The sequence below is a fragment of the Brassica napus genome, chromosome C3 (assembly GCF_020379485.1).
Source record: "Brassica napus cultivar Da-Ae chromosome C3, Da-Ae, whole genome shotgun sequence".
Lineage (NCBI taxonomy): Eukaryota > Viridiplantae > Streptophyta > Magnoliopsida > Brassicales > Brassicaceae > Brassica > Brassica napus.
The window spans coordinates 8333345-8359531 of NC_063446.1; the positions used below are offsets into that span (position 1 = coordinate 8333345).

A 26187-nucleotide genomic window follows, 5' to 3' on the forward strand; every position below is an offset into this window, starting at 1 on the left:
TATAATATATGAATTATTACCAATCTAATAAGTTTACCAAAAATATAAATCAACATTAAATGAAATTATCCATGTCATATTTTACGGAAGCCATGTCATCAATTTCAGTAGCAATGTCATATTTGTTTTGTGAAATTGATTGTAGAGAGGACATGTAGCAAAATTACTCACAAATGGAGGGTGTATTCAATCTAAAATTTGAGGTGATTTGATTTTTAATGAGGTTTTAGATGATTTTAAAGAATTGCAGAGAATAAAATGATTTTTGTTAAACCACTCTAAAATATCACATAAAACCATGAGATTTGAGTTTTAATTTTTTTAACTAAGAAATTTCACCCAAACACTCTAAAATCACTTAAAGCTTTAAAACTCCACAACTTAAAATATTTTCAATAACAGTAGATTTTAGAGTACTTTATAAAATGTCAAGTTCAATAACACTGGATTTTAAATGAATTTTTAAAATTCATCTTTCAATAACACTGAATTTATCATTTTGACACAGATCACTCAAAACTCTCAATTGAATACACCATCCATAGTCCAGGGGATTTCTTGGTTTAGTTTGGTCAGACATAATTATTATAGCTACTAATATATCAATTCAATGTTTGGTTCTGAACATTAATTTCCCGGTTTAGGCTATCCACGAATTTATGGCGGGAGATGCTTTACATATTAATGTTCATAATGTTGATGTTCAATACGTAATTTAAAGATTTTATACTGATGTTGTTATGGTTATACAGTAATTAGGAAATGATTTAATAAATTAGAAAAAGACAACGAATAGAATGTTTAAGGTTAGAGTTTATTTATTATTTCAGTGGCATAGCATTGTAAATAAATTGTAAGTATAAAGGTTAATTTCATTTTGTACTTCAATTTTAATAGATTAGGTAGTTATCAGAAGTCTCTAAAATTATTAATTATGCTTTATATAAAAAATCAAACTATAGTTTGATAAATAAAAACTATACTGTGAGTTATATTTAATTATTAATACTCTAATTTTAAGATGTAAAAAAATAATATCATAACATTTTCATGTAATTCTTACAATTATTTTATTTATAATTATGATGTAATATCCTGATTTGTGATATATGGAAAAACTTAAAATGATTAATTTTTCTATCTATGTCACGAGGAACGGCCCAACCCATTCTAAGGCCCTAATCAAATTTAAAAAAATGTGTCATTTTCTTACTAACAAAATTATAAATATTTTCAAAAAAAAAAATTCAGCCCAGTAATCCCCATAAATTGTTTTGGGCCCTAAGCCACTTTTTATTTTGCTTGTGCTATGGGCCGGACATGTATATCACCAATATTGATTTTTTTTTCGTCACACATCCGTTTAGAACTCCAGAGTTAAGCGTGTTTGGACTGAGGTAGTGAAAGGATCGGTGATTTATCGGAAAGTGATTCGCGATACCGTGCGAGTGAGGTCAAAACACGGAAAAATATCATGTGGTGACTGCATGCAGGATTAGTATACAAGATTTTTGGACCTTTAGAAAACCAACGCACCTTCCTTCAGACGAGATGGGGTACACGGGACCGAGTGAGCGGGTGTGGGTGATCCATTAACCGTGGATGGTCGAGGGGTTACATATAGCATAAAAAATCATACAGGTTCAGTTTTTTTTTTTTTTTTTTTTTTGATAAAAAATGTTAAGAAGGTTCAGTTAGAAAACAAAATTTCTACATTCACAGTCTAACTAATCATCAGCATAATTACTCGATGATAAGTGTTCAAACATAAATATGTATATTTTAGTACTCTTGGATAAATATATTATACATTATAAATTGTTGATATATTTGCTATTAATGATGCCGTGTGTAGAGTAAACACATGTAAAATTCAAACTAGCACAAACCAATAATTAACGCGTTCATAGATATGTTTCATGAAATTTCTATATTTTTGATATTATTCCGATTTTGGATATTTATCAATATATTTTCGTTATGAACAATAAGCATTCCTAATTGTTTTTTTCAATACTATAATTTGAATGTATAACTATATTATAACTCGTGCTTAATTTTCTTCTAATCAACATTTAAATAGCTCACACTCAAAAGTCAAAACTATAGCCTCCAAACATATGTTTAAAAAACAAACAAACCAGATCGATAAGCTTTTGATAAAGCTAATGGCGAATAAAGAAAAATTAACTCGACGTAGATTATAGAATTGATTCGCACATCTTGTGGGTACAAGTTTGTTTTTTACCTCCAAGTGGTTTGTAAATTAGAATAGTTTATTGTAAATGATAGAACAGAATAAGACCACCTCATTAGAGGTTCTTTAATTAGAATCTCACCATTAAAAATAAAGAAATAAAAAAAAGAAAATAGGAAAGAGAGTGTAGAAAGGTTATAAAACGAGTATTTTTAGAATCGCTTCTAAACTTTAACCTTCCACGTGTCTTTTAAGTAGCATTTTAGAATTAAAAAGAAAATAGAAAATTTAGTTATTTAATTAGAATTTTTTTTTTTATTTTTTTAGAATCCCACCAAGTTTCTAATGGTTGGAGGTGATCTAAGTAATAATATCATTTTAGGGTTTGCTTTACGTCTTTAACTTTCCCTGACTCGAAGAGCCAATCTCGAGAGAGCGAATAGTCCCACGTGCTTTCTCCAACACTCTTTAAGCCACAAAAGGTGTTTATAACACAAAAAGGTTGGGCTCTTATTATAAGTCATATCTAGAAGAAAAACAAGAATATTCATTGCTAACTTTGTAACATGCCAAAAGCATTCCCTCGATAATACTACTCTGCTACCTTAGTATACAAGCTAGAACATCTCCATCCTAAAATATCTAATGGGTATTTTAATAATTAAAAAATAGACAAACGAGTTTCCAAACTAATGAAACATTTGGATATAGTTTTTAGAAATTATAATAACACAATGACTCGACTTATTTAAACACTAAAAATTAGTTAAATAACTATATCTTATTAAAATGCTAATTTTGTTTTGTTTACAGTCTTATATATTTAAGATATTGTAGGAATTGATTACTTTTAGATTTTTGTAACTACTTTTTAGTATTGCCTCGGGATGTTAAGTAACTTTCTCTGAACATAATTAACTGACTATCCCATTTTATCAAATCAAATCAAATTTTGAATGATAATAAAACTGTTTCGAAAATAACTATATCCTACTATTTCTAATTTACATGAGAAACTAATATATATCATGCTCTAGCCCTTTTTAACTAGAAAGTCAACAGGGGGCATTGTGAATTCTAAGAATTATGCCAAACAAAAATTCATGCAAAAGACAAAAAAAAACTAGCTTTGAAAAGAAAGCCGGCCAATTTTGACATCCCATTTAAGATATTGTAGGGATGGGTTGCTCTTAGATATTTGTTAGGCTAATATCTGTATTTGTAAGTGCTTTTTTAATATTGCCTCGTGATGTCAAATAATTATCTCTGAAAAGAGTTATAAGCAACCATATTGCAAAATGTTTCTTCCTCTTTTTCAATTTCAATTGACGCCGACTCCAGCTGCCATGGCAACAAGCAGCAACACTCCACACTATCTTCCTCGTCGATATAAATTCAGCCCTTCTAATGATTAACATGCCATGGTAACTATCCAGTGTTAGCAGTCATCCGGCGATCATTCGATCAACAGTTACTTGATGCTATTGCTTTCACTTGGCAGTTCTCTCTAAAAGATCTTGGCGCATTATCCAATCATCAGTCTTTTTTAATTTATATTATTTGGCATCATGTATATTTATCCACCTAATAGATTTTTTTTCATAACTATGAAAACATTTGATATTGACAAGAAAAGACAATGTTTTGATGTAATATAAACTGGCTGTCATTTCAGAAATAAACGACAGGGTTCTGGGGGTCCAGACTCCATAGTTTGGATAAAACAGTTTAAATTAACGTTTCTTGAGATTGCGCATCTTTCATTCACCTTTTATTTTTCTTCATATAAATTTGAAGTCTTGAATCGTTGAACCAAAACTTAATTTTATAGAAACTCGCTGTGAGAAGTGTTGAAATGAGCTAGCTCGCTCAACTCAACTCAGCTTATAATGAGCTTGGATTTTTCATGAACTAGTTCAGCTCATTTATTATCTAAATCATAAGTTAAACGAATTAACTCGCAATCTACTATAAAATTAATAATAATAAAATATAATAAAATAATTATAAAATAAAATATTAAATAAATTCTATAATGTAATTCAAAATTTTAAATATTAAAAAAACATCAACATTAAATACTAAAAAAACATTAATGTAAAATTACGAGTAATATAGAAATTATCTCTTAGGAATAGTTTTTTTTTACATTTTAATTTTAAGATATATATGAATGATGAGTGATATAAATATTTTTTTACATTTTCTATATATATCTAAAAAAATTTGTTTTATATTTTAATTTTAGAATATAAATATGTTAACATATAAATTATCCTTTTTACATAAGAAAAATAAAAGTTATCTAAAATATTTAATTTTAACTATAAAATGACCTAGCTCATGAGTTGGCTCATGATACTATTAAAAATCCTTAATGATCTAATCTAAGCTTGCTCATTAAACTCATTTATTAAATGGACTTAAAAAATATTTAGAATTCGTGTTCATGAATAATCGAAGTGCAGTTCATGAGGTATAACTTATTTTGACATCTATACTTTTACATAACTGAATTTAATAAACTGAGAATGAGCCGAAAATGGGAAACTAGGGTGGGCATATAAATGAAACTACCAGTTTATCAAAGAAAAAATCACGTTGGTTCGAAATCATATATTTTAACAATTTTTTTTTGAATTTTGATATCGCCTAAATTACAATACTGGATCCATGATAATAAATATATAGTGGCTAATAGTATGTTTGCATATATTCCATAATCCATAGTGCCGCGCCTTAAACATAAACAGAGTAGACTACCAAATAAATTTTCTATAAACATGAAAGCAAGTTACAAGAAAAAATAACTATAAACAAAATATATAACAAAAACATTAAAAAGAGTGTTTGCTGTTATGGAAAAGGGTTGGAGATGTGATCACTGATGTCGTTGTTGCTGGTATCCACTGCTACACTCTCACTGATTTTTCTGTGATTCGTTCAATCACTAGTAATAGCTGCAGATAGAGATAACCTTGTGCATCACTAACATATACGTTTGTCACTTGCTTGTAACGTTATTGCGTCATTACCCTATCATTTATTCGATGGAAATCTAACAGCTTTTTCATCAGTCTTCCCTTTTCTAGCAAGTCTCTGGAATTCATCTTGGCTATTGCTCAACAGTCTCTGAATAAGTGAATAAAAGGAAAAGGATTTGGTATTTTGTTCTTTCTCAATGAATGAGAGTAAGTAATGTCCAGAGCTGTTTTTAATTTTAGTTCCTCTGTATGATTTGTGATGAATGCATGCGTTTTTTCAGCGATGGTGGAGAGAACAAAGTGAGGAAATCAAAAGTATTGTGAAGGGACTTATACGCTCAGGCCAGCTAGAGCACATGTATGTAGGTGATCATTTGTTTGTTGAGTTCTCTTGTGTTGTGTGTGTGTGTGGTTGGTTTCTTATGGGGTTTTAATTGTGTTGCAGGTTTTGAGGAAGCTTGTTGATGATGCCTCAAGGCTGGTCGCATTGCTGGTTTGGATGTTCTTCGTATTATCAATGACCCCACTGCTGCTTCCTTGGCTTATGGTTTTGAAAGGAAGAGCAATGAAACAATTCTTGTCTTCGATCTCGGTGGTAGCACCTTTGATGTCTCTGGTACTTTACTTTAAACCTTTGCTATACTTTAAACAAGTGTTAAGAATGTTTAATAATTTTTTTTTTAAGAACTCTTTATTAAGAGACTTGCAATGAATCATATAAATGTTCAAGTCTCTTAATTCACATTTACTACTTAAAAATTATTAAAAAATAATTAAGAGATCCAAAAGAGATCTTTGGGATAATGATGCTCTAAGTATCGCATAAATAGTAAGTCCATTGATTTGATGTAAAAGGACGATCACCTTTGTAGAGTGGGAATGTTTTTTAGATTCACATCATGCGTTAAATGTAGTATAAATACTTAAATAGTATGAAAACGACTTATTATACATTATCCAAATAAACGTAATAGAAAAGAAAAAGAGTGGACCCAAAACAAAGTTGTGGAGGAGATGAATAAATAAATAAGAGATTATAAAGAGAGAAGCGACGAGGATCATGTGTTGCAACTTGCATCTATCTTTATTTTGACCATTTAGCATTTTAGCTAACTAAACGTGAACACTATCCCTTATGAATCAGACTCGTATGCACACTTCTCATCTCTGTTCTTCATTCACATAATGTCATCCCATCATACAACGCATGAGTATAAACTTCATTAACTCCAGCTACGATACCAAACCACACACGAAGCATTATCTCATACCACCACCAGTTTTTTTGGTCGTCACCACAACAATGTAATCTTTCCAACAACTAACGCAGAGAGGAACGCGGCAAGCAGTGCCGTGCGACAGTGTTGAAAAAAGAAACCTTGGCTTATGGCAGCAAAAAGTAAATAAAGATCAAAGGCATCATATATTGACTATTACCATTCATAACATAACCATTAGAATTTGAGTTTATACAACGAAAGCACTAGAATAAATTTGATTAAAAATTAACATGACCCTATAATTAACGAATACATGGGTTTCCTAAGTAACAAACAATGTAAACAACTGTTATAGAACTAAAATAGTTAGATATTAGTGATTATAGTTCTGAATTTATTTTTGAAATATTAAAAAGCTAAAGTTGGTCAAATTTTATCTTTGTTTGATTACGGCATAAAATATTGAGTAATTTACCTTAGAATTAATTAGAAAATTTAATGATGAATACTTGATTAATATTTTTAATAAATATAAAAAGTCTTGTTGTATAATTACAATTTTGTTTATTAGTTTAATTATTTATATGTTCTTCTCTATTAAAATATCTATTTTTATTTTTATTGTTGTGATTTTTATGATTCGCTTATGGCAACCTAAAATGCTTGCAGGGCTATATATATATGTATACCTGTGTCTTGGAATCTTATCTTAAGTTACCTAAAAAAGCAAGAATCTGGTAATAATAAATTAACAAATGACACCCTCCATTTCAGGTTGGCATACGAATCGTGTGAACTAAAGTCACACCTCTGAACTTTTTACATTTTAGTCGGCCTTTTTGTCGCCGCAAATAAGTCTCAACCTTCCAACTTTTCTCAAAGTGTAAACATTGTTTTCTAAAAACTGACCTTTTCAAACAAACTTCGTATTGGGTAACCAAAAACGATAAAGAAATATATATATAAGCATCATATATCTCGTCAGTATCCAAACCCCTCGGTGTCTCTTACAACATCAATCCCAACGAATCATCTACTATAAAAACCTACTTTGAGAAAAACCATCCAAAACAATGTACTCATTATCTTCTGTAATAAAACGCCTCATTTTTATCCACGTCTTAGCCATACAACTACTTCTGATAAACAGCGACTTGTCCTTAAACACGACCAATGCCTATCTCAACCACAAATGTTTGGTTAATCAAGGAAAATACAAACCGGGAAGTGAGTACGATAACCGTTTAAAAAGAACCCTCAAAATGTTCTATTCAGGCAGTTACAGAGGTTATGACGGGATCGGCGATTCTACTTTTTCCGCTATCATCCAGTGCCGTGGCGACTCCTACGGGCCCAAGTGCCACGACTGCTTTGCCACCGCACTCTCTGCGGTAATATCACATATTCATTATCTTTTTAAATTTTTTTAAAAAGAAATCTGCGCACAGCTTTTGATTACATTTTAGCATAAGACAACAACAAACTTCTTTTATCCGGCCCGGACTATATATTGTCTCCCTGATAATTAGTTTAACTTCAACTCAACTACTCCTGGTCAACCAAAAAAAAGGAAACCATGTATTATATGTTAATTAGTCTTGTGCAATCTCGTTGTTGATTGTGGTGTGGATATTTAAAATGTATATTGCAGCTTAGTAGACGATGTCCTTGGTACAAGGGGAGGATAATATGGTATGATCAATGTCTTCTCGCGATTTCATCCTTCAATTCTATTGGGAAGATCGATTACGACAATAACTTTTGTATGTCCAACGCGAAGGTGGTGGAAGGAAATGTAGTCTCGTTTATGTTTGCTTGGAATATTCTAATTGACGATCTGACGACTTCTGCCACCAGTGGAGATAATTACACACTGTACTCTGTGGGAGAAAAGCGGTACAAGGGTGATATGCTGTATGGAATGGTGCAGTGTACGAAAGGCTTATCGCCAAAAGCTTGTCAGGAGTGTGTGTCGTTTATTAGCTTGCATTTTCAAGATTGCTTGAATGATAGACGAGGAGGGAGAGTTGTTGGTTGTAGCTGTAGTTTTAGGTTGGAGTTTTACCCGTTTATTGCCGAGCCCGTCCGGAATATTTAATGAGCTAAATAAATATCTAACTTTTTGCTTTCTTTTTTTTTTTCCAATCAAAAGTGTATGTTACATTAAGTGCTCCTCTTTTGAATGAATTTTTAAAGAATAAAACAACAAAATAGTGACCAATAAAAGAATAATTTCCTATTTTGTTGTTCTATGCTTGAATTGTGTCTTCTCTCCTATTTCTCTAACAGTAACATTCTATTTCTTATGATTTTATCAATTATATTTAGTCAAAATTTTACATGTCTTTTAGATTCTTTCTCATATTAGATTGAGATATATGATGATCCGGGATCGGAGCCAACGGGCATTTAATTAATACATCCATACAAAAACAATCACATGACAATTCACATCATCATGGTGTTTTTGTGAGTTGTGACAAGAAAGCAATATAACGACGAATCACTTAAGCGCAACTTCTCTAGACAGTTAGGAATGATCGATATGTTAATAGTATAGAAATATACCTGTGTTTTGGAATATTAATCTTATGTTACCTTTTTTTGACACGAATCTTATGTTACCTAAAAAACAAGAATCTGGTAGTAATAAATTAAGAAATGAATTCCTTCATTTCAGGTTGGCAACGTGCGAATCGTGTGAACTTTTGTCGGCCCTCTTGTCGCCGCAAACTAGTCTCAACCTTCAATTCTTCTCTCCCCTCCTTTTTTTGCTAAAAATGTTAATATCAAAAATGAACATGAAAGTTTACAGAGTTGCATCCCTATACAAATGATTTCTTGGCAAAAAAAAAAATAAAAAACAAAAAGATCATTATACCTAAACAGTTAACGGTTACTTAAGCAATCATTAGATCAGCCAAGCAACCATAAGATTTTGGAACCGTCTCCTACTTCTCCGGGCATGGATTGTGTTGATGATGGTTCGGTTGATTTCTTTGAAGATAATAAGCGATGGAATCGAGATTTGGTTATGAAGAACGTTATTTCTCTGTTTCTAGATACTATAGATGACCGCTTGAGAGCATAGCAAACGAAGTAGTCTTATCGGGCCAGAGACTTGATCTCTCAACCAACTCAGCAAGTGTTGCCAGGTAATGAACTGACTCCTCGGTCTCCCAAGCCTAATGAATACCTGCTCCCAGATTTCAGACGCGAATTGACACTCTTTACTCTGGTTTCAGGAGCTGATGAACAGATACAACAAAGATCTGAGATCTGCATTCCCCAAGCTGAGAGACGCTGTCTTGTTGGGAGCCTGTCTAAGTTAGCTACCCACATATTAAAAGCATGTTTCGGAGTGGCTCCTTTGAACCAGATGAGCTTGAACCAATGCTTCTCTCCCCTCCTTACATAGTGTAAACGACCAAATTCTTATTGGGTGACCTAAACCAATAAACAATATATATAAAAAAAAGTATATGTCAGTTCAGTCCAAATCCACTGATTCTCGTACATAGACATTAGTCCCAACTAATCATCTCGAAAAAAACCCTCTTTGAGAAAAACCATCCAAAACAATGTACTCTTCATCGTCTGTACCAAAACGCCTCCTTTTAATCCATGTCTTAGCCATACAACTTCTACTTATAAGCAGTGAATTGTCTTTAAACACGACCAATGCGTATCTCAACCATAAATGCTTGGTTAGTCAAGGAAAATACAAGCCGGGAAGTAAGTACGAGGAACTTTTAAATACTACCATCGGAATCTTCTATGTGGACAGTAGAGATAATAAAGGTTTCACCCTGTTCGGCGGTTCTACTTTATCCGCGCTACTCCAGTGCCGCGGCGACTCCTAAAAACCCAAGTGCCACGTCTGCTTTCCTACTGCCCTAGCTGCGGCAATGTCACATTAATATTATTGACAGATTTTCTTATAAATATTATAAATCTGTGCAAAGCTTTTTATTACATTTTAGCATAAGACAAAAGAATGACTTATTATGTGTTAATTAGTCTCGTGCAATCTCGTTGTTCATTCTGCCGTCGATATTTGAAATGTGTAGTACAGCTCCGTCGGAGATGTCCGTGGTACAAGAGTATGGTATGACCAATGTCTTCTTGCGATTACTTCTTACGATTCTATTGGGAAGATCGACTACGACGATAATTTTTGTATGTTCAACGCGAAGAAGTTGGGAGATAAGTTCGCGTTTACAAGTGTTTGGAGTACTCTCATGGCCAATCTGACGACTTTGGCCACCAGTAATGTTAATTACACTGAGCCAACAGCATTGTACTCTGTGAGGGAGACGCAGTTCAAGGGTGATACACTGTATCGGCAAGGCAGAGGAATGAGAAAGGAACTACAAAACATTGTTTATAGGATAATAAGATATAAATAAGTGGGGAGAAACAGAACAAACGGTGTGTTCTTTTTTTTTTGGTGTGAGAAAGCACAACCAAACAGAATAGACCAAAATGAATAGACAAAAATCCGAGGACAGGTCAAGGCGTAGCCGTCCTTAAGGCAGACAGGCATGTGCAATATGCAACACAAAACCAAAATAATTAAAATCCTCACACGTTACAGGTAGCCACAAAGCACACAAACTACTAAATCAATTTTAATATTTATCTGTCTCTCTGCACATGCCTCAGTTTCAACCCCAACAGCATCTTTTTTTCTTCCCTGGCTGACCATTACTCACCAGCTCTCTCACCCTTGGTCTCTGGTTCGGTTTCCTGTTTTGGTTCCGGTATAGCCTCAGGAACCGGTTCCGCTTCAGCTTTGGGGATTGATTCGGTTTCCATTTCATCACTGGGGTTTGATGATTCGGTTTGGATTTCATCTTCGGGGGGTTCAGGTTCTGCTTCAGCCTCGGGGTTTGGTTGGGATTCGGTCTTATCATGACGGAATTTAACAACAATGCAAGTGATGTTGTCTGCGCTGCCACGAGCGAAGGCAGTGTCGGTTAACTTGCGGGCAGCTGTCACAGGCTCCTCCTCACTCTGAGTAAGGGATACCGCATCCTGAATCCAAAGCGGAGAATATAACACATTCAACACTCGTCAACAATCCAACAACAGGTACAGGGAGGAGTTTATATGTGAGTCATACCTCATTTGGTACCACATCCCATAAACCGTCGCTTGCGAGAACAAGAAACTCGGCCTCGTGATCAATCTCTAGATCCTGAATAAATAAACATAGACAAGTGTGTTCACAAAAACTCAACACTCAAGGATTACACATGGGTTGACACTACGGAGACTAGGAGAACAAACATAACACCCTCGGGGGATAGCATTATGCTGGAGTTAGAAGCGGTTACTTGAATCTCGGGTTCAGCAATAACGAATTGCTTCAGCATTCTGTTTCCAAAGGCCCGGGACATTGCCAGGACTCCACCTACCCTCCATGTTCCTGACAAGACAAGGCAAATCCAGATGATATTACTTCAAAACTCAGGCTGACAAAGAGATCTAGGGGAAGATATTAAAAGGGCAGGCCTCAAGACTACTAGTTCAGTCCCTGACAGTGATTGTTTAAAGCGTGAATAACCGGAGATATAGAATGCCTCCATAAGAAAATGGTTTGTGGGTCAGTGTTCCCTCGAACTTAGTAACAGTATTAGACCTAAAAGCAGAGAGAAAAACCCAGCAATGACATTGTATTATTGAAATTCGTGAAGGAATTATCAAGCATTTTGAGTAGCTAGTGATCTAACTGTAACTCAGAATGGAAGGCTCTACAATCTAGCTATGTCATGTTCAGAAGCAAGCAACCCATTAGGGGGACACAAGAGAGAGGGATGGTTTCTTATAATATCAGATTACCTGCCCACATGATAACACCACCAGCGCTTTCAATTCGCTTTCTTTCATCGCTTCTGTTTGGCTTATGGTCATCTGATAGTGCGATCGCTGCACAACATAAAAAACTTAAGGCTTGTGATCAGAAAACAACGAAGCCTTGTGACCAATCATAAGATTTTATTCATTATTTACTCAAGGCTAATGTTCTCCGAGGAATTGCATGATTCCATTTCCCAAACTCATGTTTTGACAAGCTCTCAAATTATGTTTAAAATGATATGCCTCATTGTTTTAGATCAGAATGAAAGACTGACCTTTCCCAGCTTTAGAAACTATCGTTCGTGAGTCTCCAACATTTGCAACATATAAATGGTTCCCCACCAAGACAGCAGCAGATGCTGTGGAGCCATCATCTCTGTAAGTATCCTTTTCCGACTCAAGGAATGCTACATCAGTTTGTTTGTATGTCTCACCTGCGAAATTCATCAAGTTAGAAGGTGAACCGATGACCTGAGACAAGCAGTATGAGCTCATACTTCTGAGAATTACAACAAAATTTTATGTCTAGAGATATGGAACGCACTTAGTGCCAGCTTGGTGTCTGTCAGAAATTGTGGATGAGTCATAAGATTGCTAAAGAGGTGTTTCTTCAGGTACTCAGCAGCACGTGAACCACCATGACCTGTGATGATTAAGGCTTCAGAAATTCGAGGAGGGCAACTTAAGATCAAATCAACAATATATTACATATATGCTTTCTGCTTCTGGGTATACTATGACGCAGATTGAGAGTTCAGTGCAGACATTAATTTCCTAAACAGTCTAATAGAAAACCAAGAAGCAGCAGTAAGGATGTATAAATACAGACTCTAATTAAGGCAGATAGTAGGCATAGCACATACGGCATGGCCAGTTCTATGTAGAACGAAGAACCTAAATTAGCAAATGAAGCTGGACAATGCTTCAGCTCAGCCATTTCTACATTGAGATGGATACGATGGTGATACGGCAAGTTGAAAAAAACCAGACTACTTTCAACACAGATCAAATATCTTACACAGTTCAACGCTAACACTTATTTTTCGATATACCAGAAGAAAAGAAAGGTACAATATAGAAACTAACCATCAAATATTCCAAACATGCAAACTGTTTGGCCTTCCATCTTAAAGGCTTTGACATCGTAGAAGTCTTCCATGGTAGACCTTTTCCCTCTGAAACTACAGTACCCACAGCTCAAGCTTCCATCATCACTGTCATCACACATAACCCTTATTAAGTACTACTAAAAAAAACAAATATAAAACATTGGTCCAAAGCCACATTGCCTACACAACAGTAACGTGAACTCACTTTTTCCAGCCACCACCAATGTACCCGCCGTCATCAACTTTCTCCTTCGGGATATCAAACATCTCAACTCGTTTCTCTCCGGTAGAAGAATCAACCATCATCATCTTTGCTGCAGTGGTTCTAAACCCGAAACCAACACTCAACGTCTTATTAGTAAGGTTAAGCTGATGTCTTCCTTGAGCAAACACCCCAATACGAGTACGACCAGCCTGAACAATGAGACTCCTTACGAGACTGCTGCATACCATCAGGCAGGTCCAATGTAGAAGCTGCGCAACAAACAAACAAACAAACAAAAATTGAAATAATCTGTCATTACACTCATTAGTTATAAAGTATATCCCCAGAGATACGAGATCATCGTCAAGGTATTAGATATCAGATCCCTACCACAAAAATCAATCCGAATCTAAACGAATTCGACTAGCCAATCATTGAACAGTGCCGATCCAAATCTTAGTTCCTAAACAATCCGATTCAACAAATCTGAACGAGCGACACGGATCAAAGTAGAGGAAAACTAACAGGTACGAAAAAAACTCAAATCAAATCAAATCCAATCAACGGATCCTCAGAGCTGTGACAAAGAATCGAATCAGATCGGAGAGGACGCACCACGGATCGGAATCTGAGAGATGGAAGGAACGAATTGATTGCACGAATCAGCTTTTGGGAGCTTCCATGGAATCTGAGAGAATCCAAGAGAGGAGGAGATAGATAGATAGATAGATAGCACCGAACAGAAGCGGCGACGTGGCACTAGTACTCATGCATTTTAGATTTTTATTTAGTTAGTTACTAGTTTTTTTTTAAGGATTCTTTTTTCATTGGATTAACCTCACTTTATATTAATCAACTTTCTAATCTAATTCCTAACAAATCGTCTTTTTCATTTTATTGTTTACAATAATTTTCAAAAATCAGAATATCATAAGATATGGAACTAATACCTTTAAGATGTTAGATCTCTCTTTTGTTTTATAAATGAAAGAACACAATAATTTCAAAGAATTAAACATTGAAAAGAAAGTATTTCAACTTCTAAAATGTGTAATATTTGATTTCACACTAGTGTTGTTCTTCATGGTGAATATTGAGTTATCTACCTACATTATAGTTTTCATGCCCTTCTCAAAACCATTTCTATTTGCATTCAAACTCGTCATCTTGCTAGCAACTTAGCAAGCATCCGGCACCAAATCTGTGGGAAAGTATTAACACAAACCCAACGCAAGTCCATTTTTTTTTTGATCAAACACAAGTCCATTGTCTAAGCCCACGTATTTGCATCTGATGTCTTCCATGAGCAAACACCATCACACTGTCATTACACATAACCTTTATTCGAGATTTTCTAGTGGTCAGAACATAATAGTCAGATAATACTACAACATTATTGGGTTCTTAGTCTAATCACATACAAATTTATTGATAAGAATTCCCATAACGACATGGGACCTCTTCTCCTTCTATAAGCATTTCCAATGAATTAAGAGGAAGACCAATTAACTCTATTGTCTTTTCCCAAACTTTGCTCGATGTTTCTACATTGTGAGCTTCTTCTGAAGAATTTGTTGGTTGACAACTTTGTGATATGAATGCGCAAACGGATTTTTTATCGGTTTTCAACTTTTCACAGTATATTTGAATCTGAGAATCTGTGGCTGAGAAAACTGAGCTTCTACAACCTTCTTGTGGTGAATAGCTGATATAAGGCAAGGCAGAGTAAATATCTTGAATAAATCTTGGAAGATCCCTAGTCTGCAAAAGTTTAGATGTGGAAATGTTACTATATATGGAAATATTGCATTACCTTTTGTAATCGAAAGATCATACTATCTTATTTTTCAAATAATTATAGAAAATTACAAACACAAACGGATTTTCTCATTTGTGTTTGACGTTTTCTATTATTAGCAAATTAATTTTATTTCAATTAATTGTGAGTTCATTCATATATATTAAATATAAAATAAAGCTAAAAATATAAAATCAAGCTAAATACAAACGAACGAGGTTTATTATAGGGGTACTCTACTCACAATGTTTGTTTGGACAACGCCAGGAGATAAACAAAGGACGCTAATGCCGGTTTCCAAAGGCAGTCTTTTGGATAGAACATTGTTAAACATAACCTGATATATGAAATGACCAATAAATCACAATAATGCAAAAACATTTTCAAGTCAGTTTTTTTTTTTGTGATTGCTACAAATTAATACACCTGAGCGAGTTTGCTGCTAGAATATCCTTCTAAGCTAGAGAACTTCCGTTTACCAGAAACAAAATTCAGATCATTCGGATCGACAAAGCCAACATAGTGTATCTACAAAATGAACACACAAAAAATCATAACGTCATAAACAATTAATTAAGTATACTAGTATAGCATTTTTGATTGAGGGTCTATGGTACTTACAACAGAATTGACACTAATGATTCGACTTTGAGAAGCTCGGATAAGTGAAGGCAAAAGCAGCAGTGAAAGCAGAGCTGGAGCCAAATGATTCACTTGCAAGTGCTGTTCATATCCATCTTCTGAGAATTTTTGTGCACCTACCAAAATCAACATGCATGCTATCTGTGAATAACACTCATTACCTTATAGTGACAATATGCAGAAAACATGGCAATCCGATGCCGTTTGATTGCAAAACAAATCGTCATACATTATTCCAACAACACTATAAAACTATACTGTTGCTTTTGTTTTTTTTTGTTGTGGGGGGGGGGGGGGGGGGGGGGGGGGGGGGGGGGGAGAGAGACTTAACTCTTGCTTGGACTCAAGACCTTATCTGTTAAGATTTGATAAGGGTTAGTAATTACTTCATCCGTTTCACAAAGAGTGTCATTAAAATGCATTTATGTTTTCATTAATATCACATATCTAATCAATAGTATTTTAGATAAATCGATTTATTTATAAAATCAACGCATTTTACAATTAATTTTGAGTTGAAAGGTTGCATAAATTGTATTGGTATTTTAGAATGACACTTTTTGTGAAACAAAAAAAATAAGCTAAAGTGACACTTAATATGAAACAGAAAGAGTATAAATTTTAAATCATTATCCCCTTTGTGTATTAAAAAAAATCATTATCCCCTTTGAATTAAATGAGTTTTCATCTACCATCAACCTAATTTGGGTCCATAAAGTTGGAGTATGAGGCTATGGGTTATAAATTTAAAATGAATGGTGCAAAAGCGTATATGACTTTGTGGCCTCAACGATAAAAATAAGCAACATGAAGAAAGAAGCTCTAAATACTCATTTATAACAGCTACAAAATTGTTATAAAAAACGAACCTCCCATAGAAAACATGCCGGCATTGTTAATCAGAACATGCAAAGGGGATAACCGTGCGTTCCACGCATTGCTAAATCGCATGACGGAATTTAAAGAGAGGAGATCAAGTTCCATAGCCTTGAGAAAAAGAAAACATTGTATCATAATAAATTAACAATTTTGATGCTAACAAAATACGCTAAAGTTTATTTTCATTATTATTTATTTCATCAATTAGAGAGGGATCATTAGTAGTTCTTGCATTTTTTTTCAACACCTATGTATGCGGATCTTAACGAAATACTGTTAAAATATTCTTAACTATACATTAATTATTGACTACTATGTAATTACTCCAAGCTACAGTTGTTATGTATAATTGCCATACAATACCAGCTTCATCAACTATACTAGTTTACATGTTTCTCACATAGTTTCATTTTCATCAACTACATTTGTAACAAAGTTGAATATTCTAATGAATCCATAAAAAAGGAAATTGAATCTTAATGCTATTGTTTTATCTTAATAATTTTAGTGTGTTACGTTATAGAATTTCTTACAAAAAGATAAACATTAAAATTACAAAAAAAAAAAAAATTGTTTCAAACAAAAAATAACTCTAAAACGACATTAATCGTGGATCCGAGACAGTGTTTGTCGATACATACGACAGATGTATATATGATCACATATATATACTAGAAATGTTATATATAGAAATTAATCAGATTTTACCTTGTTGCACAAAAAAAAGAAATCAGATTTTACCTGAATATTAAGTGGGTGTCTTTTCCCACTAGAATAGTACTTGGTCTGCCATTGTTGAATCAGCTCATGAGCCGCTTTTATGTTCCTTACCGCCATAACAACATGAGCACCCGCCTCTGCAAGCTGCCTGCAAACTCACCCGATAAGTGTAATGTAAATCTTATTACACTTATTTTCTCTAACACAGCAATAGAAAATAAAAAACAATATGAAAGTATAATAAAGAGAGCTTTGTTCTGAATTTGGTACCTAGCGGTCTCAGAGCCAATGCCACTAGTTGAGCCAGTAACAATGCAGGTTAAGTTGTTTAAAGGAGGAAGAGGAAATGGATTGTGTAAGTGAGAAGCCATGATTCTCTGCAAAAGAATCTCTTGCAAAACATTAACCCATCCTCTCAACCACACCATCCACCTTAAACCATCCTTCTTTGTCTTATTTGATGACACAATTTCATTACTCATCATCCTCTTCATTCTCTACGGAGTTAACAAAATAGATAGAGAAAAACAAAAGATTATATATTGATTACTGCGTCAAATTTTTGAAACGTGATAAACAATTTTGATTAATGAAAAGCATGTGACGCCTCAGGCTTAGTGTGGTATACATAACCCGTCCTTGCCGTTACTATAATAATTAGTTGGTTATTAGTTGGCCATTAATTTATCACTCTTATCTTTAATCTTACTACAAGGGAATTGCCTTTCTTTATTCTTATATATTATGTGTTTGAGAAGTTTAGTGTCGGGTTGAGCTAATGTTACTACTTACTAGTCATTTTAACTTAAGAATATCAAGTACATAATAAATTTTATTGACTAACGTAGAACATACATTGACTTGAATGCTATCTTGTTTTTTCATTGTCTAGGTTGTCTATGGCCACGTTAGAGACCTTTTTTGTTTATCTATTTTGTTTTAACAAGGAATTGCAGTTCTGTATTATTGTTTTCTAAGCAACCCTTGTTGTTATGCACATCCAACCATGTGTATTTAATGATACACTATAATATGTTGGTAGTTAATGACAATGTGATCAGTAAGATAGATTGTATTTGCAATTATGCATGTATACGTAATGTATGTACCTCCAAAGAACTGTTATCACTATACTTAAACAAAAAAAAAAAAACACGATTATCAGGTTTCAAAAAGGGAGAGAAAAAATCTAAGGAAAAAAAAATAGATTTATTTATCAAAAATGAAAATATTACATAATTCACACCAATTCTCTTATATGTAGATATATGTGTGTGTTACAATGGAAAGAAGAAGAGATTTCTAAACAAGCTATTCTCTTGCAATAGACTTGTGAGAAACACTTACTTTTAATGAGTCCCATTACGGCATTGAACCTCTTCTCCTTCTATAAGCATGTCATAATTCATCAAGAGGAAGACCGAGTAGCTCTACTAGCTAATCTACTATAGAGCCTCTATAGTCTTTTCCTATACTCTGTTTGCTTCTTTTGAAGGCTTTGTGTGCTTGTTGCAGTCTTGAGATTTGAATAAATAGGCTTATCATCAGTGTTTAGCCTTCCACAGTGCTCTGGATTCTGAGCATCATATCATCACTGAGAAAAGGGAGCTTCTACAACTTTCTTGATGTTAATTATTAGTTAATTATTAGTATAATTTTTGAAAGATTTTTCTTTAAGAAACTCTTAATACGGATTGATATCTTGATGTAATATAACCGTGTTTGGTCGGTTCGGATCCAACCAGGGTCAAAGAACACGACCGCAATTGTAAAAAAAGTTTATATATAAAAACAAAACAAAAACAATCAATTAAACCCTAACTTTTTCAACACGGTGATGACGGAAGAGATGAAACCATCGGAGTCTCCTCGGGCATTGTCGTCGTTTTGGTCGTTACCAAACGACGTCGCTCTCAATATCTTAGCCCGAATCTCGAGAATCCATCATCCATCTCTGTCTCTCGTCTCCAAGCGTTTCAAATCAATCCTCTCTTCGCGTGAGCTAGACGTAACACGAACCCTAATGGACAAAACAGAGAAGCACATCTACCTCTATTTAAAATTTCGTCGGCATACTAAACCTTGCTGGTTCGCACTCACCCCAGGTCCCGACCAGAAACTGAAACAACTCCCTTCGTTTCCTTACGAACATCATCCAGATTCCCCGACCGTGGTGTCAAGTGGTTCAGAGTTTTACCTCATCGGCGGATTAGTAAATCATAGAAGAAGCAGAAGAGTGTTTGTCCTCGATTGTCGTTGTCAAAAATGGCGTAAACTCCCTGAAATGCGAGTGCCTCGAGGAAGTTACGCAGCCGCCGGTTTCATTGACGGGAAACTGTACGTGTTGGGAGGTCGTGAGAGCTCGGGAGAGGTTTATGATCCGAAGAGTGGAACTTGGGAGCCATATATGATGAATATCCAAAAGGATGTCATGCTTGGAAACTTTGGATACTTTGTAACCAACACTTGCTTCATAGCTGAAGAGAAGATATTGTGTAGAGTAGTTAATCACCTAGGAGTAGTTTTTTTGACTTGGTGTGATCTTGGGGACAAGATGGGGTGGAGACAAGTTAAGGGACTTGAAGGACTGTTTCCGGTGCCACCGGATTTTGTATCTGTGGCAAGTCCGGAAGGAGGAAGAAGACTGACAGTTTGGTGGGTTTCTTACCAAAAGGAAGATGATCTTGTTCTTGTTAGTGAGATTGAGATTTGGTGTGCTGAGATTTCGTTTCAGATACGAAGCAGAGAAGAGGTTTATGGGGTCGTGGAATGGTCCAAGGTTTTACATGCTATGAACCGCAGTGAAACTGGTGGAGTCATTTCACTTTTGTCTTCTGCTATTGTGAATCTGTGATGCGTTGATCTAGCTTAGGCATGAGCGTTCCGTTTTTAGTTTCGATTCTGTTTTTGATTTTAAGTTCTAGAGATTTAGAAACCATTCGGTTAATTTGAAATTTTCTTTGGTTTTAGCCGCTAATATTTAAAAAAATTCGAGTTCAATTTGTTTCTGTTTTCTCAGATAATTAAAAAACGGATAAAGATAATTTTTTTTAGTTTTGCCTAGTCAAACATTTGATGATTTGAATAAAATTAAAATGTTTTAGATAAAAAAACATATAGGTAATTTAGTTTTTTCAGATAATTTAAAATATTTTGAATGATAATTTTTTTTGTTAATTTGATGTTTCGGCTTATTTGGTTTATAAGTAATATTGTAGAATATTTGCTAATTGTAAAACTTAATTTTAAATTATATTCAATTGCAGTTCATTTTGACTTTTGGCTCCCAAGATATATGGTCCATCTCAAACCATGTCATCATACTAACATCGCTGCTTGAGAGTATAAAACAACGCAAGGTTTTCAAGTAGTGTATATGGTCCATCTCAAACCATGTCAAAAAACTACTCCCTAGTTAAACAATCCCTTTACATCAATAAACTATATATTCAAGAGCACAAAGTAGGTACAACAAGAGTATAAAACAACCTTGCGTTGCTCTCCGATGAGATGAGCATCCTTTAGTCCTCTGACTTATGTTCACTTCTTGAACACCAGCTGTATCAGACTTTCAACAAACTGAATTCACCAACACACTACTTGAAAACCAACACCAACACCATAATTATATATTACTATTTGTTTTTGTAAATAAATTTCAGCTACAAGTTAATCATGAAAAATTCAAATTTCATTTTGGTTGTGGTTCTTTTATGGCTAATAATATAATGACAAGATACAGAGAACAAATAGTCCAAATAGCAAAATAACAAAAGTCATTATCAACCACCCCGATGAAACTAGTAATGTTTTTACACAAAATCATCCCAAAAACTCACTATGTTCTCTACTTTTTTCCCCAATCAAAGAAGACGACTTCACATTTGGTAGAGCCTCTAGGGATTTTGAGGAGCTTCTTAACCAATTCATCATTTGTTGAACAATCTTTATGCAAATGTAGAGTGAGTTTCTTGAGGATTGCCGAATTCTCGAGGATATACCTTACCATGTTCATTTCACCAACAACGCTTGAGAGTGGGACATTGAAATCAACAAACTCGAGAGACGATAGCAAACACTGAGGCACATACGAAATATTGATTTCATCCATATCCTCTAACTGAAGTTCATCGCATTCCTGAGGCAAGAACGTAGGATTATTAAAAATGCAAAGAAAAAAAAAAGATAGCAGAATCTTCATAGTTAAAAGGTGGAAAAAAAAATATTATAGCATATAGCAGATCATCACCAAGGTGAGGGATTTCAGGTTGGGGAAGCTCTCAAGAATGGTCGGTAACCATCTCAAACATGAATAACCCTATATGATGTTTGGTGCAACAAGAAAAAAAAAACAATTAACGTGGGATGTTAGAAAAAACTTTCATGATTGAATATGTACATGTTATATACACAAGAATTAACATTGTATATACCATCAAACCGTGTCCAAGTATCGTCATATCCCTGACCTTGGAAATTCCAGAGAGACAGTTGCAGAATCTTTTTCTGTTTGATAAAATTTCATCAAAATCCCCAAAATAAGTTCCGAGACGAATAACAAATTTGACATTGGTATCCATAGTATTGGTTATCATATAGCTTCCTGATAGGCTAGAATCGATGCTCAAAAAGCCTAGTCGAGGAGCATCGATCACAACTTCTGACATGCATTCTTGTACACTGAGCCTCTTCAACGACCTAGAGATCAACCGAAAGATTTTTACGTCATCATTCAGAGAGCTATCAACTTCCAACTCTTCAAGGACAGGACATGAGGACATAAGTCTCTCGAAAGTGGCCTCGTTGGGATTCATCATAGATATTAAGTGCAAAATCCTCAGACTAGGTAAGTAAATAAACTCTGAATCACGCAAGAAGACACCATCGAGTTTTAAAGATACCAGTGTCTCGCAGACATAAAGGCTTAGGGGCATCCCATGAAAATAAGCCCTAAACCGCGTGTAACAATATTTAGGGATATGAGGACTATCTGGATCAGTCCGAACATCTAGATGTTGGATCTTTCGCTTAACTGCTGCATCAATCCATGGTGTGACGTAAGAATTGTAATAATCTACACCTTCATTCGAATCTACACCTTCATTTGACTCAACATCTAACTCAACTTTGTCTATGCTTGAAACCCTGTCGGAATCGAAAAACCCGTCACCAAAATTAACCAAGGCATCTTTTTCCCGGAAGTCTCGATAATTCAATCCTAGACGAGGAACCCAAAGCCAGAGAGTCCTCCATCTGGTGGACAGAGCACTTGTTCTTACAGCATCCTTTGTGGGAAGATGATAAAGTACTCGACAGATCAAAGGATCAGGCAATTCGCTTATCCTATCGGGTTTCTTCTACTAGCCATATTTCTTTTGTTCTGAACTGTTTTGTCTGCATAACAAAAATTGGAAACCAAAAGTTTCAATAAGGATGAATTCCAAGGTTCAGTGGAAGATGAATCAAATAAGACCACAACGAGACTAGTCCGCCTAGGGTTTATTTCTAGTAATAAGAAAAGTGGATGAAAAACCAAGAATGTTCGATCAAAAGAAATGAAATCACTTACTCCCGTCACAATTGGCGAAGAGAAAGGAAAGATTCAGATTGTCTGGGAATTTGGAGTCTGTAGCCAGAGTAGAGCGCTTTGATCTGAAATAAAAATATTAATTTATGTTTTTTTTTTGTTCGAAAGTTTATGTTTTTTAAGACATCCTCAACGAGGGGTTTTAAGAGAGTATTTATAATATAATAAAAATTGAAAAATAAAGAAGGCAGCATAGATAGAAACGTATCAAGGTTGAGATACTCTCCCAAAAAATAATCTGAGACTAATGAACACATGCTATTTTTTTGCTGATTTGATTTTCTTTTTTTCCTTGATCAAAAGTTATTTAGATAATAAAATATTAATAAAATACTAAACTCTTACCTGAGAAGATAGTCTGAACAGGATCCCATATTAATGATGTTCTTAGGATATCATACTATATATTAAAAGATAAATCATTTTAAATTATTATAATTTAATTGATTGATGATTTTTTTTTATTTATTTCAATCAAACATAAGAAAAAATGAATCTAGAACTAATTAAACAAGCTGCCAATTGATATTAAATGTAAATGTTTATAGTAACTAACTGTAGAAATAATGAAAAGTTCTTGTAATTTTCTTTTCTTTAGCAATCATTTATTTATAAACTATAAAAATTTAAATCTATCTATAATCTTCCTATAAAAATTTATAATAGCTTATATATTTTGTAGAAGTTTTAAAAATTATTTATAAATGTATAAATTATTTTAAAAGTGACCATAAAGAAGTTATAAAACCAGAATCTATCACAATTGTTTTCTTCATAAAGTAGCAAATATTTTCCAAAAATCATATTATTTATGTTTTGTATATTTTTGTATATGGAATATACAGAGAAACACCAGGATGATGTGTGCACACGGAAAAGGAAGAAACGTTTATTTAGAACTAACGAAGAGAAGGCGATCACAAACACCTCTGAACTTGAGAAACGCAAGAAGTAGCACAAATCTTCAGCTCCTTAGGCGCGGATGATAAGAAATGGCTTTTCTCTGGGGGAAAGATTGGACTGAGAAGTTAACTGATTTTCAATGAAACCTAAAACTTAAAAGGCTGAAGTTTTTCACAAAAACGGTTTCACAAAAACGGAAAGTTTAACTCCGAATCGAAAGCAGAGAGAGAGAACGAATCGTTTACCTGTTGGTGATCAGAATGGCTTAAGGAAGGAGAGAAGATGAGAGCTTTTTCAGAAAAATATCTGATTTGTTTTTAATATTGTTTTTGATCACACACGAGTATTGGTTTAAGTAGCTAAACAAATATAAAACTTTACCCATGAGAATTATTAAAATAAAGACTCTTTCTCATCTAGAGACCCTCCTTTCCTTTATATCTTCTTTCTCTTAAAAAAAAAATGGTAAACCATTTCTCGTGAGAGAGAAAGTGAAAGTTCCGGTGGCCACGCGGTGGAAATCTGGTGTGGTGCGAATTCAAACTCGGGTTCTTTGTGGATCCACGGAACGTCTTGATCAACCGATACAGATGCGTGATTTCTTGTTTTCTTTGATGTCATTCTCAACGATCTCTCCTTTCTTCATACCCCCCCCCCCAAACATCCAACTTGTCCTTGCACCCCAGAATTCTCCATGTGAGGCTGACCAGAAAAACCATTGAAAAAGTTGTAAGACACATTAATTAAACCTGGAACAGCAGAGAAAGATGTCGTGAGTGATGTTTGTGGATTTTCTCTTCCACCAGTCCACTCAGATGCCTCTTCATGTGTTTGGAGCTCTTGTGCAATGCAAATGATCTCATTGCTATCTCGGGTAATGTTGTTTTTAGCTCCCAGACTTAGTTCTTTACCCCCGTGACCATTCACCACATCACTTCTAATTGTTGTCTCCATACGACCATTCACAACTGAGGCTTGAGTCGCTTGCACAACACTCCTCTCTTGCCCTCGGAATCGGATCGAGCCCAGGTTTCCCAGCGATATATAGCATGAACTCATTAGGCTCTTTTTTCTCCAAAAGAAACTCTATTTGCTTTCCACAAAACCTTCCGTTGAGAAAACACACAAGTGGCTCACTACAGCACAAGGCCTTTGAGAGCGATAAGAATATGATACATGCAGGGAAACAAAGTAGAGTAGGAGGACACGTGGAGGCAAAAGAGGCAGTCTGTTGGAGTGATACCAACAAGTAGACGACACGTGGCAGATGTTTTCTTTACAGTTTTTAGGATTAAGAAAAATAGTTGTTGTGATTCTTAATTATCGTTCTCTTCTAAGAAGTTAATTCGATTTGTACTTGATATTCAGTGTCTGGGAAGGTTGATTATTGTTAGCGTTAGCATTGGTTTGGTACGGTTGAGCTCGGTCTGGTTCGACTAGAGGAGCAAGCTTTGTTGGAGTCAAGATAAGATCGTATAATAGTTGTTGTAGAATATACGTATAGATTCTGATAACTAAGGATCTATTATTGAGATCTCTTGTGATGTATATAATCTTGTTGTACGTAATGAATACACAAGAAATTCACAACACCTTCTTCCTAAGTTAACATGGTATCAGAGCCATTCTAGATCCAGTCGAAGAACGTGTTGAAAATACTTAACTCATGTCTAAAGATCTCGCAGTCGCGAGTGTCACTGGTGACAACAAAATGTTTTCACCTTACTATCTGGCGCCGTCAGATAATCCTGGTGTCTCCATCTCTCCAGTCTTGTTGACAGGAGAGAATTATGCCGAATGGTCGTCGGAATTGGAGAATGCGCTGTGTGCTAAGCGCAAGGCAGGATTCATCAACGGTACCCTTAAGTTGCCTAATGAGGCGGAGAAGCCAACTGAAGCAGAGATGTGGAAGACTGTGAATTCCATGATTGTGGGATGGATCAGAGCTTCCATCTCACCCACGATCAGGTCAACCGTAACGTTCACACCAGATGCGTATAAGATGTGGTGTGATCTGAAGAAGAGGTTCTCGGTGGGGAACGCGGTTCGAGTGCATCAACTGAGAGCAGAGTTGGCGGCTT

At 34.8% G+C, this 26187-nt stretch overlaps 4 protein-coding genes and 2 pseudogenes across 4 annotated transcripts; 3 read left to right on the forward strand and 3 right to left on the reverse strand.

The window, feature by feature from the left end:
- Nucleotides 1-7368: 7368 nt before the first annotated feature.
- On the forward strand, nt 7369-8530 carry LOC106441677 (putative cysteine-rich repeat secretory protein 17). Its single transcript, XM_022698915.2, has 2 exons — nt 7369-7792; nt 8053-8530. Exons 1-2 carry the CDS (start codon nt 7475-7477, stop codon nt 8497-8499), a joined length of 765 nt encoding a protein of 254 aa, XP_022554636.1. The 5' UTR covers nt 7369-7474; the 3' UTR covers nt 8500-8530.
- Nucleotides 8531-8887: 357 nt separating this feature from the next.
- Nucleotides 8888-11018, forward strand: LOC106441676 (annotated as a pseudogene).
- LOC106437507 (probable protein phosphatase 2C 76) lies at nt 10812-14416 on the reverse strand. The gene is made up of 9 exons (XM_013878399.3): nt 14193-14416; nt 13578-13846; nt 13350-13477; nt 12808-12906; nt 12539-12697; nt 12246-12332; nt 11741-11832; nt 11527-11601; nt 10812-11438 (listed from the first exon to the last, which is right to left on the reverse strand). The coding sequence occupies exons 2-9, from the start codon at nt 13823-13825 to the stop codon at nt 11109-11111; spliced, it is 1218 nt and encodes a 405-aa protein (XP_013733853.1). The 5' UTR covers nt 13826-13846; nt 14193-14416; the 3' UTR covers nt 10812-11108.
- Nucleotides 14417-14843: 427 nt separating this feature from the next.
- LOC106443351 (dehydrogenase/reductase SDR family member FEY-like) lies at nt 14844-18594 on the reverse strand. Its single transcript, XM_048752353.1, has 7 exons — nt 17887-18594; nt 17638-17764; nt 16887-17004; nt 15997-16133; nt 15802-15903; nt 15620-15712; nt 14844-15338 (listed from the first exon to the last, which is right to left on the reverse strand). The coding sequence occupies exons 1-7, from the start codon at nt 18108-18110 to the stop codon at nt 15003-15005; spliced, it is 1137 nt and encodes a 378-aa protein (XP_048608310.1). The 5' UTR covers nt 18111-18594; the 3' UTR covers nt 14844-15002.
- An 859-nt stretch (nt 18595-19453) lies between these two features.
- Nucleotides 19454-20470, forward strand: LOC106441675 (F-box/kelch-repeat protein At5g03020). The gene has a single exon (XM_013883462.2). It carries the CDS (start codon nt 19454-19456, stop codon nt 20468-20470), a length of 1017 nt encoding a protein of 338 aa, XP_013738916.2.
- Nucleotides 20471-21285: 815 nt separating this feature from the next.
- Nucleotides 21286-23016, reverse strand: LOC106441674 (annotated as a pseudogene).
- Nucleotides 23017-26187: the final 3171 nt, after the last annotated feature.